This window comes from Aythya fuligula, chromosome 1 (genome assembly GCF_009819795.1).
Source record: "Aythya fuligula isolate bAytFul2 chromosome 1, bAytFul2.pri, whole genome shotgun sequence".
Lineage (NCBI taxonomy): Eukaryota > Metazoa > Chordata > Aves > Anseriformes > Anatidae > Aythya > Aythya fuligula.
In genome coordinates, this window is record NC_045559.1 from 56,923,601 (window position 1) to 56,939,983 (window position 16,383).

General features: G+C 46.4%; 1 protein-coding gene across 2 annotated transcripts in view; it reads right to left on the reverse strand.

Annotated features, from left to right (window-relative positions):
* The window catches only part of BTBD11 (BTB domain containing 11), a 163,436-nt gene that overhangs the window by 62,242 nt on the left and 84,811 nt on the right, over positions 1-16,383 (reverse strand). For both annotated transcript variants that reach the window (XM_032207422.1, XM_032207421.1), the window contains exon 2: positions 11,004-11,153. In XM_032207422.1, the coding sequence (XP_032063313.1) occupies positions 11,004-11,153 (150 nt within the window). The remainder of the gene's footprint in view (positions 1-11,003; positions 11,154-16,383) is intronic.

Consider the following 16,383-nt stretch of genomic DNA (forward strand, 5'->3'; position numbering starts at 1 on the left):
GGTTTTACGATGTTAGCTGTCTAGTGACCACTATATAAAAGGCAGCAAAACAATTTTGGTCATAAACGGCCTGTTTTCACGTGTTCAAATCATCCTGAAGGTTCTATGGGGGAAAATAATGATTTCTGATCAAATCAGATGGTTTGTTTTAAATGAAAATCTTAGCAAAAGCCCTTTGGGTCATTCTTGAGCTATACAAAAGCAAGTGATAGGGAAAAGAAGGCATAATTTTCCCATTCGAAGAAAAACTCACACACTTCCTTTTATTTAGTTTTCCCAAATGACCACTGAGCACTGAAACTTGGAAGGAAAAGTTGGAAACGTACACTGAGGTAGGAACGTAACACCAGATCTGAAAACAAACCAAAACAACAAAAAAAGCTGAACAATGAGCCTACAGACAAGCTTCAAGAAGCATTTTGCTTGTGTGCAAGGCAGAGAAAAAGCTTTTTTTTCTCCCCCAAAAAATCCCACCCCTGTTAACACATCACAGTACCTCCTCTCTCTGTCCAGCCTGACTTGCACAGGGAGCGCTGCTGCTGCTGCTGAGATAACGTGCAGCAGGGAGAAGAGAAACATCTCACTGAAAAACGTTCAGCACAATCCTCCAAAAACACAGTCTTAAAACCATGAGCAGACGAAAACCACTGGCATGAGAAAACTGCCGAGTCCATTATTTCAGGGTTTTGACACAATTTTTGCTGCACTCTGCAATATTCTTCTGATTCAAAGCTTTCATTTAAAAATAGTTTCTGCCTTTTCCCCCTGCCAGGAAATTGCCATGATAGGACCAATCTTGCAGCCCTGCATGCTCATAATTTCCAAGAGAAGCTGTGCATGCAGAAAGCCTGCAGAATCAGGTCCCCGAGAGGCACAGATGTGCCTCCGAGATGATTAAACAGTCCTGCTCAAAATCATCTGCAGTCGAGGAGCAGCAGCAGGAAAGCTTGGGACAGCCATCACTCATCCCGTTCTGTCACAGCAGAAGTGCATTGCCAAGACACACATGGGGACATTCAACTGCTAGCAACATCACCGAGAGCAGAAGTCAAATCTTTTTTTCTGCAAAAGGAATGAAGATTGTGTAGAAGTGCTAAGTGCAACATCCAGGTTTAGCAATAATTGCAAAAGCAGAAAAAAAAAGAGTTGCACTAAATTCGTTCTTTTCAGGCCCAAGGCACCACGGCAATGCAGCATGTGGTTACGGTTAAACACATGACCGGTCCTCGTTAAGTGGATTGGGATGGCACGCATCAGAGAAATCCTCTGGTTTCTGTACCACCAGATGAATAAAATCAGGGCACAGTTTAGGCCAAGGCTCAGCCAGCAGCATTACTTCACCCACGTTCCTCATCAAGCGCCGGGGCAGTGCGACTCGTATGACACATCCAGCACTGGGGGAAGCGGCACGGTGAGTAAGGAGGAGCAGCAGCAGCAGGAATGACGTGCGCAGGGCAGCCAGCTCAGCATCGCTGCTGATGCAAGCCTGGAGGGACTCGAGCCTCACTGGAATCGATGGCAAAACTGCAATCAATTTCACTACGACCAGGAGTTCATCCTTTTATTCTGTTTTTCCTCAACTGCTTCGTAAGGAAGTCAAACCAATTCATGCCATTAAAGCTCAATTAATGCTTCTTATGTATAAAGCATCATTTAATTACATTATACCAAGAATTGATCGGCTTAGATCTTGCTATTCCCTTTGCTATGTTATCTCTGGTTACACTTGAAATACAGGCTCTACCAACAATTATTATAACATTCCTCCATCGGAGACAACTCAAGGCTTAAATAATCAATACCTATAAAGCACTGAGCTTCAGAGAGGGCAGTAAGCAAGCAGAAAAAGCCACATTATGATCTTGCTGTCTACCAGGCGAAGCACTGAGCAGAGGACAGGGATCTCAGGTTTCTATTTCATTCTGCTGTGTAACCTTGCAGCAGCCACTGCACCCCCCCCCCGAGCCCTTCTCCTCCTCCAGCCACATCCTGTTACAGAGCCAAATCTTCAGGGCAGAGCTGGGGTCTGTGCACATCGGGGCTGAGGATGGAGCTGGCAGGTGTGCGTGCACTGTACAGCAGTATTTATGCATAGACTGCAAAATGTAGGGTGGCGTAACAACTGGTTTGAGATGTACGTGTGCTGTGTCAGACCCCAACGCGTTTTGAGGTACCTGTTCCTCCTTGCTAAGGTGCTTTTAGTCCGCAACCCATCTGAGGAGCAGACCGGGGAACCCAACTGCCTGCTGACGAAACCCCTCGCCAATGTTACTATCATTTTAATTTAAACCAGATAAACATTTCCACAATTTGCGCAGCACGAGCCAAACGAGCCGCCGCACAAACTGCTCCGCTGGCAGAGCCGCGGAGAGCAGGCATCACATCGCGTGGGACGGACCAGGAGACGAGCAGGCTCGGGAGGGAGGATGTTGGTGCTGCCAGAGCTTGGGAGACAGCAAAGACAGGAGCAGGCCCCAGGCTGGAGATCGGCAGCCCTGAGGAGAAACAAGGTGCTGGACATAGCTGGCAGCAAAGGAGGGGAGAAACCAGCACCACGCGAGCCTCCAGCATTTCGTCCCTCCCACGACCACGAGAGGCATGGCCCACTGCTGCTGCTGTCAATTCAGAGCTTTGTGGGAAGGCGAGACCCACATACATTGGATTTAGAGATTCAGAGCATTATGTAAGGCGCGTGCCGTGACACGGGCCTGGTTTGAGGCCATACTGAATATTTAAGGAACAGCTCCACTGACTGCAGGCCGAAGATGCGATGTGACAGGGAAAGTTCAGCTGCACGGGGGTGGTACGTTCAGCAACCCACAGCACACAGCCCGGCTGCTCGAGCCCTCTTGACAGCGACCAGCTAAGCATTTTTTTTTTGCCTGTGTTTGCCTCTAGTAAAAGCCGCTCTCAGAGCTGTGATTATTTCAGAGCCCAATGCTTACAGAATAACAGATCGATCTCAAGTCTTGTAATAAACAATGGGGAAAAAAGAAGGAAAACAGAGGAGGAAATCATAGATGCCCATTACCCACTTCTGAGAAGCTTCCTGCAGGATTTTATGATCTAGCTTGATGGACTTGATCACGGTTTTCAGAGGGATAGCCTTGCAAAGCCTACATTGTTCAGCTGGGTGTGTGCTTGCATAACCACGACCATAACCACGACAGGTGAACGACAGTGGACAAATCCTCGCAGAGCCACTCCCGATGACACCTACCTCAAGTTTTTCTTGTTCCAAGAACATGCTCTAAAGCCTTAAGAACAACTTGTAAACTGTTTTTGCACACTGATAACAAGGCACACACTTGTTCAGCCCACGTCTTTCCTTCAAAGTCCAGGGGAGGGACCCCAAATTGTCCTGTTAAGGCATGATGCAAAGCAGCAGGCCGTGTTTCTAGCACACCAGGTGATGGCCTCCTGCCAGCAGCACCCATCAGTGCAGTAACAGTACTCTGTTCACCCCTCCAGGACTCCGGCGTGTGTGCAGCCTGCTCTGGGGAATCGTGCCCTGTGGTGGAGCTTGTTGACAGTGAGTATTGCTGCTTCGCTGTGCTACCTGGATGAGGATGAAAATGTTCTCCCAACAGAGCAGGCCAGAGCCACGAAACGGACCTTCAGATCTGTCACCGCCCTCCTGTGATCTGTCCACATCATCAAGACAAGTGTTGGCCAGAGAGCTGCACTCCAGGCGCCAACTTGCACAGCATGGCCAGCGGCTTTCAAAGTCTGCCCCGTTGCAAGCACACGACTCAGATTCAAAACTCACTTTCTTGACATGGATTTGCTTTGCAGCTCGGTGCAAAAACCTTGGATCTATGTATGGCTTTTGCTGAGGGGAGACTGTATTGAAAATGTGAGTTATGAGCCTGATAATAAACCAAGATCCACTCAGGCTGATTGCTATCTGGTAGCCATGGCATCCTGCATCCTTCCCACAGCGTAGTGAAGTCTCTCCTCCTTTCTGCCTGCCTGTTGCATCTGCCTTCTGTACTGATGTATTGCTACAGTCCCCCCAGGCGTGTGCCTGTAAGCACACGAATGCAGGTGAACACAAGTGGTTTAACTGTGCCTGCTGCAGGACAGCAGAGAGCCTCCAGTCATCTGCTCTGCCGGCTGCCCAAGCCATCCACAGGCTTTCGACTCCAGCGGCACTGCTCCTCCACGCTCGCTCTGCCTCTGGTACTGCACCAAGCTGCGTGTTTCAAAGGCAGCTGAACAAAAAACTGCTTGAGGAAAACCCTCCCTCAGAAGATTTACGGGAGGTCTTCGTATCGTTAACTAGAGGCCCGTCTGTACCAGGAAAGGAGGCTGCAGAAAGCTAGGGAGGGAGCGCACAGCGCAGCATCCATCGCATACCTTAACGTGTGTGTGCTCTCAGCACTGAGTATATTCAAACACGAAGCTGTGCTATTCTTGGCGTAGTGTATAATAGATTAAAAAGCCTGGGGCTATGGGTGCACTCGGGGTGCCGTAACGTGCACCCAGTGGAATATCCCGCCTGCTGCAAATTCATCACCGAGCTCACCTTGAGATAACCTCCCCATTTCTGTCGTATCCGCCTGCCTCTGGTGCCCGCCTTGTACCCCTGTGTGAATTTGTTCCTCGCTATGCCAGGCAATCTTTTCATCTCCTAACAGCCACTTATCTCTGCAACAGAAAAGCAGAGGAAGGAGTTTGCGGTCCCAAACTCCGCATTTGGCAGCAAAAGACAGGACCAGGACATGAGCAGCCAATTTCCAAAGAGCGGCTCCCCTGTGGCCTCCGACAGATCATTTAACCTTTTATCTCAGCTTATCCCGCCATCACAAGAAGGTTCTATTTATATGACAGAGTACGTGTTTGCGTGCAGTTCAGTGTTTGCAAAGCCTTTGAAGATAGAGAAATTAAGGATTGGATATAACCCATAAAAAAGCCGCAGTAATAATTAAACCTTTTCAACTTCACATACCTACCATAATAACACTATTACCTTCAGAATCTCCTACCCAATGAGGCAAGCATAATGTTTACGTTTGATTCCCCTCATACCTTGTCAGCTCCAAACAAAACAGCCTTTGACTCAGATGAGCTATTCATCTGCCAACCTAAGGCAGAGCTTTCACTCTGTCTTTCTGGACCACCGTAGTTGGATTTTTCTTTGGCTTAACCTGGATCCACGTCTTTAAATGTTGAATTAAGAGTCCCGCATGCCTAAGCAGGCCAGTAGAAGAGTGCTCACCTTGCCCCAGCTGATTGCCTGCGGTCTGCACGGCATGGGCTGGGGTGACAACAAACCTAAGGAAGGGAAAATGCTACTTTAAGGGTCCATACCTTGAAGGTGATTTATGAGGAGGAGTCCTGAGCTGATACACTGGGGCTATCAGAGGAGGGTGGTGGAGGGTTGGAGCTCCAGAATCGCCCACCCACCAAGGTGATGATCATATTGTCAGTGGTGATGGCTGTATGGTCACATCCAGAGTGCCCACGGAAGCCACCAGCTCTATGGCCAAACCCCACACTGCAGGGAGCACTGCCATCTGAACTGCGGGGCTCAGCCAGTATCTCTGCCTAGTTCTGCACTGCACAAACCTAACTGCTATAGAGGAAAAGTTTTGGTGCTCTCTGGTGCTGCTTAGTCTGAGATACCTGTCATACAGCACTTTTGTTCTGGCAGTAAATAAGCACTGGGCTTACAACAATGCTGCTTCAGATGCCACCCTTCCAGCAAGCACCCTTAGCCTGGCATTTGCTTCTAAACCTGTGTTTAACCTCTTATTTACAAGACATGAATCAATTCGTAAGACTCCTGCAGTCCTCCCTCCTGTTAGTTGTGGAGGATTGAGACTAGATGAAAAGGCAAGGGAGGAGATGCCGACTTTCATCATCTCCTTGGCTGGGGCTGCGAGGAGAAATGAAAAACAGCATTGGTATGTGCAAGCACATTTCTACTTACACTTGAGCAGTAACCCTTTCTTTCATCCCTCGTGTGCCAAGAGGTACTGTGAGCCTGTTATTTTGGAAACGTATACCTTCAGCACTGCGCAGGCAAAGAGAGGATGATGGGGAAGGGCAGCATCTTTCCAATGGCAAAAAGAAAAACCTCGCTGAGATTGAGTAGTGATGTGGAGGAAATACCAGCTTGAACGTCAGATCTGGGAGCTGTTGAAGTGAAATATCGTTCAAAGGCTAAAAAGCTCTGAGATAAGCAGTGTTAAGTAACATCCACATCTTCAGATTATCCTAGTTTGAAATAAAAGCACCTACTTATTGCTATTAACACTCGAGAGTAATGCCCCCACTACTACCAGTCAGCATGCTTTGCACAAGACTGGGTGGCCAACTTCCCAACCAGGAGAGCCAGTGAACTGCCCATCTCTGGACTCAAAGCAGTTTTCTTCTTCTCTGACCTGAAGACATCCATGAAGACATGGTTTGGGTGGCATCCTAACCTACAGTTTAGTCCTCTGTGCCCCTCGATGACACAGTCCTTCTGGAGCCTTTCCCATGGCCTCATCACGGGGTGGTTTTCCCAGCTCGGCCCTACACTAACACCTTATTCTCCCAAAGGCAGGAACATTTCTTGGTGCTGAGGGGTGCCCAGCATCCCCTAAAGCTCTGCTCCTTCTTGTCACCACCTTTGAGCACACAAGAGAGAGGGTCCTTCTTCATCCAGCACAGCAGAGACCTCCAGCTGTAAGGCTCATCCCTTCTGCATCCAGTCTCCGAGCTGGCACCAGTATTTTTGGACGGGTGATGAATATAGGTGAGTTGGGAGCGTTACGCAGTTAAATATAACAAATGTCTGTGGATTGCAAACACGCACACAAAGAAGTTAGGAGAAAAATTCAAAGGTCAAAACGCAGTATCACGGGATCTCTCAACAGCCAGAGCTCTCACTAATATTCCTCTGTTTATCTGTTCTGTTCATTTTTCCCTCTTTGAAGAGGAAGGAAATGAGAAACTGGAAATCCAGAAGAATTCCCCAAACTTTCTGAAAAACAGATCAGTTCCTGTTTTCTTCCAGGTCTGGTCTAGAAACACGGGAAACTAGGAAAAACTGGAGAAAAAAAAAAAAGCTTTTTCAAATACTTTTCTAAAAATAAACAGTGAAATACTGTCAGGCTACTGTTTAAAATCCTATTATTTCTGCTGTGCTTCAGTTCTTCCCAATGTTCTCTAAATAATATGCATTTCAAATGAAATTACATTATTTTAAAACACACTGTAGTAGGCAATTACAATTCCTGAATACTAAATGCCAATATAACATAGACCAAATTTATTGTTGTTTCTTAACTTTGTGCCATGTTCATTATATTTTAATGAATAAGGTTTCACATTAATTTTTCAAGCCTTTTCCTCAGAATCACGTATTACTTCAGTAATTGCGGTACAGAATTAGGTCTCTATTCACATTCTCCTCCTGTGTCCTAGAGACAAAACCTTGCTTTGATTTTCCCTAAGTCAGCAGCATCATTTCTTCTTCCTGGTTTTGGGAGAGCTGCACTATGTTGTCCAGTGACAACCAGTGCCCACACCACAGCATCCAACCTGCTAACCCCATAAGATGCCAGCAGAGGTGCCACTAGGCCTGGTCAAGCAAGGTCTGGGGCCACCAGAGCAGTGTCCATGAGTCTGGTTGCACCTGAGGACCCCTCACTGAAAGTCAACCTTCACCTGCACAAGGGATGGTGGTACCATCCCTCTGTGGCTGTGTTCATCACCTCCCTTTTCCCTTTTTTCTCTCGCCTCTGTCCCCATCTGGGGACTCTGGGGAGATGCAGCCCACCTAAATGGTCTTTTCTACCGTGTTGTCAGCACACCCGAACAAATGCTGATATCGCTTATCCTCAAAAACCCTGGCGAAAGCATCCTAAGAAGCAGTTCTTCATCAGTACGACAGCAGATACGGCACCTGTCTGCCACACCAGACAATTTCTGTATTGCTTAAAGGAATGACACAGCCAAACCAAGTAGCACAAACTGCCAGAGAGACACCAGTAATTCCTCTTACGCTGCAGCTAAAAGGCAGGACTTTTCCCCAGAAAATCTTCAGCCCTTTTACTGCATAACCACTCATCAGTCCTCAACGGAAAAGGAAGAGGAACGAAAACAGGAGTAACAAAACTGGGGGGAGACAACATGAAGGAAGCAGACAAAATGAGGGTACCACGTACAGGAGGCGAGGCTACCACACCACACCGTGCTTTCCGCTTAGGATAAGTCACTCTATTTCCCACCTGGGACAGAGACAAAGGTTGGGAAGAAAGTGAGCGGATTTGAGCAGAAATACAGACGCCAGCCAGTCAGCAGGCCCCGCTTGCCAGCTGTCGTCTTCCAGGGGACAGATTCGATTTCCCGTTGTCCACGTCCCCAGCAGCTCGGCAGCTGGTCACGCTGCTCCGTGCGAGGATGCCAGGCAGAACCGAGAGCAAGGGATGTCTTTCTTTCATTTACGTGCGCTGGTTAATTCTGCATGCTTGCAACACTTTAATTATTAATGTTGATAAACTATAGGAAATCTCATTCAGTTAGAATTACTGGGATTCTTCCCTCGGAGATAAAATGAAGTTGCTTTATTGCAAGATCACTCTGCCCTTGTCTTTTTTCTGTGCAGTTATGAAGAACACAGAAATTAAGTCCTGGCTCCTGGGACGTTGCATGTGGACACATGCTCGGGGTCTACTCGCTATGCTGCTCCAGCAGGTCAGGCTTTTGTCCTTGCCACTCCTGGTTTCCACCTCCCCCTCCTCTTTACAATTCCCTCCCATTTCAGAGTCTCACCCATTCCCTTGATTCACCCCCACAAGAGCGGGGGCTTTGACATACGTAACCCTTCCCTCACATCCCACTTCTCCATGCCAGAGCTTGCTACATCCTCTTCTCTCTCTGCCGTGCCAATTTTAAGGCTCTACCACCTCCCACCCCCCACTGTGGCAATGATAAATCCCCCTTCACCTCCTCCCTCCCCGCCGACGTGCTGTGATGCCCAGGTGCTCCCCCCTGGCTCAGCCCCGCTGCTCCAGGTCCTTCCCCCACGCTGCAGCTCCCCAGCCTCCCTCCACAGCACAGGCCCCCTTGCACCCCCTCATTTTCCTTCCTCTTGACGATTTTCCCCTAAATCCACCAGCTTCTGCTCACCGTGACGCCCTGCGCTTCCCTCGATGCTCCAGGATCGAGGTTTGAACTCTGCACCAGCATTGTTCCCCGGCACAGATTTTTATCCGATCGAGCAGAAAGCCTTGCAAGCTTTGCCAGTTACCACTACTCCCACGATTTCTTCCACGACATGCATCTGCTTGCAGTGGATGGGGAGGTGCCCCCAATTGTTGTCCAGAGGGCTTTCTGGAGTGCTGTCAGCCTGCTGAGAGTGCCAAGCTCTCTCTGACAGCTGCATCTAACTCCCACTGATGCTGTTTTCTTCAAGTTGGCCACCCTGAAGTGTTTTGCCTGCGCTTGGAGTCAACAGATAGACACAAAGCAAGCCATATTCGCCAAGCACTTGAATCTGAGGTAGGACTTAGAGATGATAGATTTCTAAATTTAAATGGAAATTTAAAAAATAAATAAGTGGGGGTGTGAGGAGGATGCTAAAGATCCTGTTTTCTGTATTGCATACAGTGAAACAAACAAAATAAAACAAAACAAAACAAAAAACAAACCTGAAATATCCATAGGTTACTTATTTACTAAAACACAACCATACATACTTGCAGAGAGAGAGAAGTATCATGCATAATTTACTTGGCACACGGAAAGTACTGTTGTGTATGTCACGTGTGAAATAAATAAGCATAAAGTACTTAATTTGAATAACACCAAACACCTGATTCCAGAGGCTGAGCAACACTTCACGCTAAGGCATGCAAGTGCTCTTGGCTTGTTGACGTTTCACCAGAACACAGGAAAATTAGCAAGTTGAAAGCAGAAATTCATACTGCGGCTTGCAGACAAACGTTCATGGTGAATCCACGGGGCTCATAAAAACTGAGCCCTGATGATATGAAATAGCTACAGAGGAGGCTCCCACCACTACAGAAAAGGCTGAGAAATTGCACCTACGATCCCAATGTGCGTTCTGTACAATGCCCATCACACAACGTCCAGTATTAAGAACAGCAAGCTGGGCTGCACGTATTTTCTTACATTTGACTCTGCAGTTTCTCCCCAAAAATTCATAATAGAGCTCAGAAAAAAACAGTTTTCCTGCCCATAACTCTAACTGTACTGTAAACATGTGATTGGAAGGCTTCTGTCCTAATAAAAAAATCCCCTGAAGACCCTCCTGGTAACTGCAAAATCCATGCTGTATGGAAATGCACCTAGCATTTACCTTCTGCCAACAAGACATCTAGGTAGTATTCAGAAAACTGTAAATAATTCATTTGTGCTGTAATCAAAATGTTCAGATTTTTACAGGTATCATAGTTTATCACCTTTCTCAAAAGGTGTTTTGATTAGTAACAAATAATTTATCTTCCAGGTGCTAATTGCTCTGGTTCAGGTTTGAGCTGTGCTTCCGTCCTCTACTGAAACTGGAGGACAAGAAGAGTGAAGAACCTTCTGTAACACAGCCAGAATGAGCTCTGCTTTAATTTGTGACTATATACCCCTCATTTATTGAAACATTCAGCTTTTTTTTTTGGCCAGCCCATCTCAAAATGGGCAACGCAGTGAAATGAGACAGCACACCAGTATGTCAGACATTCACAAGTCTGGCCAAGCTGTGAGGTGCTCTCAAATGCAACATGAAATAAAGCATCCCTCACCTTTAGAAATGAGAGCAGTGGGTGCAAACAAGTTGTAGCCATTGCTATGAGACTGCACAAGACTTTTTTCCTCGTGTGGATTCACAGCTTCAGTTTCCCAACCAGCCGTAGAGCATAAACACGACTAAAATCAGCTTCCAGTGCAGTAACACACGTGTCCCTTTGTCACCCCTCTGTACAACCAGTTAACGAAGGTGGCTTTGCTTTACCTCGAGGTAAGAAACCCAAAGATCATAGCAACCTCGCACTTACTGAGTTCGGCGATGCTCCCCACGCGCGTAGCCAGTAAAGACTGCTCGATGGTCCTCAGCTCTGACTGGCTGAACATCTGCACTTCCCCGGGCTTGTTTGATCGCTGCTGGTCTTTGTGAAGGTTCAAGCTGTCCGGCAGGCAGAGGACACCTACAGTGAATTAAAAGAAAAAGAGAAGTCCCATGTAATTTCAGCCACTATTGCTGTCACCACCGCCGCATCCTTCTGGGGACATTCCAAGAGGCAGCCCGTGTGTGCAGAGCTCAAAGACAATAAACATTTATAAGTCACTGTCACAGATGACTCATGCTCTCAGAAGTGACCCTCATTAACTCTTCTGAATATCCTCAAGTCCCTCATGATGTCACCTAGGGATAATTATTACAGAAAATCCCAAAGAACTGTCCAAGGCGGAGGTCAAGAGGCTTCTGAAGAACCCTTCGAGAAACTACTCCAAAACCATAGGAGTTTAATGGAAAATGGTATCTCAGCAGCACAGTTCTTACTGATTGACTTTAAAATGGGGCATGAAAAGGATGATACGTTTATATGATTTTCCTATACAGGGAATTCCAGCAACAACTGCCAAAATAATGGATGGTGTCAAGGTGCTGCAGCGAATCTTTGTGGGGGAAGGCATAAGCAAAGCTACTGATGTAAAAAAACAAACAAACAAACAAAAACAACTTATGTTGCACACATCCATGCAGAAACAAGTCACTTTTTTGCCACGCTATCGAACCCCTCAGGCGCAGACAGAGGGCACACGTTTATTAATCAAAATCGCTGTCATGCTACAAAACAGAACTTATGTACAAGAGTGGATGGCTCATTACCATCCTCAAGTAACAGATAAATTGAAGTCCAGCTTGGACAGCAAGCTCTCCTCCCTTCCCAAGGCCTCTGAACGGGTAGCTATGGCCATGCTTGTCCACAGCTTCACCTCCAAATCCCTCTGGGACGCACACAGGTGGAGACCCGCAGGAGGCAGTGGGATTGCACCTCTTTATGGCAACTAAATTCCATCCTATCTCTAACTCTGGGATTTATGATTTGCTTTGAAAAGAAGATAGAATAGGAAATGTTTTTTTTTTTTCAATTCGTTTTACTATTCATTCCTTTTAAGTGTGAGGGAGAAGTTTTACCCTCACTAGCTGAGCAAACACTTCACAAAATACCTTTACAAAATGCCTTAAGAAGGAGGGGCATGTCTGGTGCCTTCAGAGGGAAGAACTCGCTGAGCTTCCCAGCTCAGAAAGCAACTGGCACCTAACTCCACTCCCCAATGGTTCTGCCAATAGGTATAAAACACCTTGTTTCCTCCACCAGCTTCACCTCCATCACCTCCCTGCCTGCAAAGAGTCCAGTCTAAAAGTCCTGCTTGCAGCACAGACCTAAAAACACCCATCCTGGGAGAAAAGAGGCGACACAGGCTCAGTGTGCGTGATCAAACCGAAAAGCAGAGGGTATACACTGGAGAAACTGGGAGCGAAGGTGTTGTGTACCATGGCCGTAAGACAGCAAGCTAACCAGGCTCTCCCTCCCCACATTACAACAACACCAGAGCAAATTCCCTGCTTGAACACCGGGGATGGAAGAGCAGCAGTGGCCGTAATCCCAACCCTGGCTCCAGGCCCAGGGTTGTAGCAACCCCGGGCAAACCCCATGCACGTGTGGAGGGTCGCGGGAGAGGAGTACGGCTTGCGGGGAGCACCCCGGAGAGAAAGATCCGGACATCTGACACAGCAACAGATGAAAGAATTGAAAGCACAGAGGTGAAGGATAAAAAGGAGCAGCAACCAAAAGCTATCAAACAAGCCTTCCAAGTTCTCTTGGGATCGCCTGGCATCTGCCTTGCATTTCCCATTTAGCGTGCCAATCGGCATTTGTATTCCGCGCACGTCCAGAGCTCGAGATGCGCAACACCTGGATCGAAAATGCAGACTTGCCGGCGTATTTTAATAAGATTTCTCTCTCGGAAATATTTCTCATTTATTTAGATTGCTCTTCATAATTTTAATGGCTAGAAATTAAGGCAAAATTGGTAGAGCCTTCCCTGCAGAAAACAGATGTGTAAATGATCTGCTCTAGGAGACTTCTGAAAAGTACAAATAGCTTTATGTCATCTTAAAAAAAAAATGAATATCCAGCAGGAAAATATTCTTCAGCGAAAACACACCTTAAATGTGGAAAAAAACACTCTTTTAAGATACCTTAAAAATAAAATTTAAATGGTTTTAAAAAACGTAGGATGCAGAGGAGATGTCTCTGAGTGATGAAAGCCGTGGCACATAGACATTTCATTCTCTATTTTGTCTCTGACTCCGTTCCCACAGCCAGGCTTTCCCTTACAAACAGCCCTGATGATTAATTACTCCGTTCCTTAGCGAGGGGAGGGTATTCTTAGGTTTTCAGAAGAAAAGTGCAAATGAAACGCAAAATGTGCCATTGTTAGAAAACTTAGCAAATTATAGGATATGTCACGCCAAAGGGTTTTTTGTTTTTTTTTTTTTTTCCACTTGGGGTTGAGATCAGTAAAACCATGCAATAGCCAAACATCTGATACTTACACAGCAGCTTCACAACTATAATTGACCACAGCGGGTGACCCGTGGTGCGTTGGAAGATTGTTTACAATTCTCATCATTTTGCTTCACGGGATCTGGTTTTTGCCAGTATGGAGAAAGGGAATTGCATGGCTCGGGCACACAGCTCTGCCCCTCTTCTAGCTTCAACCGTTCTCCTTGAAAACAATCACTAATGTCACTAAAATGCTTTTTTTGGAAGGAAGAGTTGCTCTGTTTTTTCAGTATTTCCTGTAAAGCTCAAACGTGCTGATGGAAGACTGCGGAAGGGAATTGCTCCCCCGCAAGCAGAGAGGGAGCTTGGTGAGTCAAAGAGGGAGGGGGAAAAGGTAAAAACTTTATGATTATAATATGTCTTCTTTATAAGTAGAAACAAACCAGCTTTCACTGGTTTGGCTACAGTTCAATTTCCTTATTTTAATTCCCTGCTGACTGGCATTATTCACTTGTCAGCCACGGCTTCGCTGCATTATACTTGACACGCAGGTAAGGATCTCACGTTTCCAACGGCCTGGAAAGCAGAACTTTCTTCCCTGGCTTTTTTTTTGCTCTCTCGACTGTTGCTGCTGATGCTATTTGTCATTCCTAAACAAAGATTTCTGCACAGTATCTTCAGGAATAAGCTGCAGTATCTGTCTTTTCTCTCGCCTGGCACTGCTAAATGTCCTTCCTTTCTGCACAGTTACTCAGCCCTGCGCGCTTCTTTGCCCAATATTTTATCCCTCATCTTCCCTCCAATTCACTCGAGGGGAAATCAGGCAGGCAGTTGTTGCAGGATGAATGCGGGGCCAGACTCGCTCGACATGCCCCTGGCTGCTCCGTGCCCCGCCGTGATGTATGGCAGCCATACGTTGCGTTTATGACTGCTATGAATCACTGGAGCAATGGGAAACAACCAAAGCACTCCTGTGTATTTGGCTTTTGCCACCTTTTGGGGTGCTTTCTGTAACCTCGGCTGTCAGAGCCTTGGGGCAGGTATCTGTCTGAAAGGAGACACACTGAGAATGGGCCAAACCCAGAGTTTGCTTTAGGAGCCGCTGTTTGCAGTTTGCCCTTGGCTTCCTCCTGCCCTGCTGTCTGTAGGTAACAGACTGAGGAGAAACACAGTGAAAATACTTTAAAATCAGCAGCAAGCCAAAGAACGTAGTGACAAGCTCCTAGTGCTCCCCTCCCAAATCTCCAGGGGAAAAAAAAAACAAAAACAACAACAAAAAAAAAAAGTCACAGGGCAGATCTGATGTACGGTTAATACACTCCACATTTTTCCTGCCCTCTGGGCTCATTAGAAACACAAGCTAGAGCTCAGTCCCCAAAGACTGACAAATCCCAAACCGAAGAAGTATTGCGCAAAATGACAAAGTTACGATTGAAGATGCCCCAACTTGTAAAAATAAGCAATTGTTTTAAATCCTCACTGCAAACTCTTCTGAAGCCAGGGCTTCCTGGTAACTCTGTTTTGGTTTCCCCACGCACATTCCCAGCTCTTGTGCCGGGCTGATACACCACCCTCCATCACAAGGCAGATTTTGGCACAAATACACACACATTCCTGCACGCCCTTTTCGGAGCTTGCCACGGAGCTGCCTGCGCAGTCCTTGCAGCGTGGCAGAAATGAGCAAATACCCCACAAACACCCCAAATTCAGCGCTGGGCAGCAGAGGACAGAACTCGTCCCAGCTCCCTGGCAAAAAAAAGCCTGCAGGATCTGATGGCCCAGAGCAACCCCAATACTGGACACCACGTTGGCTATGCAACCTCTTCAGCTTGCAGGGCAGGAGAAAGAAGGTGTCCATAGCCCAAATTTCACCTAAATATAGAGGAATCATCAAAAAATCTTAGCCTCCTCCACTCTTCTTCTATTATATCTGCATTTATTTATATTCCAGCTGTTGCAAGTGTTGTAAAATAGCAGATTCCTGAAGTGCTGGCCCCTACGTTGCCCATATGCCAGGACTGGCAAGCAGACTCACCAGTCTTGCCAGTCAGTTTAGTCCTTGACTAAAAATATAAGCACTGTAAAGACTACAAAGCATTTGTCTTACATTTTGGAATTACTATTTTTTTCCTTTGGAAAGACTATCACATTTTTCTCGATATATTAATTTACAGTCTGGATAGAAACTTGAAGGTTTTGCTGCTCTATTTTTTTTCCCCCTTGAATGAAGGGCTCCTATTTTCAGGAGAAAATATTTCAAAGTATCTTTGACATCCCTCTTTATCTATCTATTACATCTTAAGCAAACGTACATATCTGGAAAATAGTTTAAACTCCCACTGCAAGGAGTAGCTGGATTCTTCTAAGAGTTTATAGAGATTAAGTGTGCAGGGCAGATATCAGGCAAATTGCTCTACAAAATGAGCCTGAAAACGGTAGTTAACCCTGAACAGCCCTCAAAACGTGCTGCTGCACATCTCTCCAGTGAATGCTGGCCTCGCTTAGGAGAACTACATTCAGGAGAAGGAATTCAATTGAATTCTTATAGCCATTTGATTTTTTAGACAGGTGTTCCTAAGGACTAGAAGGTTTTTGAGTCAAGTCTTCTGTTGTCATACACAATCTTGTGAACTTCAAAAGTTCACAAAACATCCAATCAAAATATCTCTTTTCTTCCACAAGCTCATGAACCAAAGTATTTCCCAGCACCAGGGAGCAATCTTGAGATCTACAGCAAAAAAGCCTGCTGGAAAGAAAGGAAAGAGGCAGAACTATTGCCAAGGACTTTTGCAAAAGCAACACATTTCAGCAGGTGCAAACCCCGCACGGCTGATACTCTGACATAGAAAATCTCTCTCCT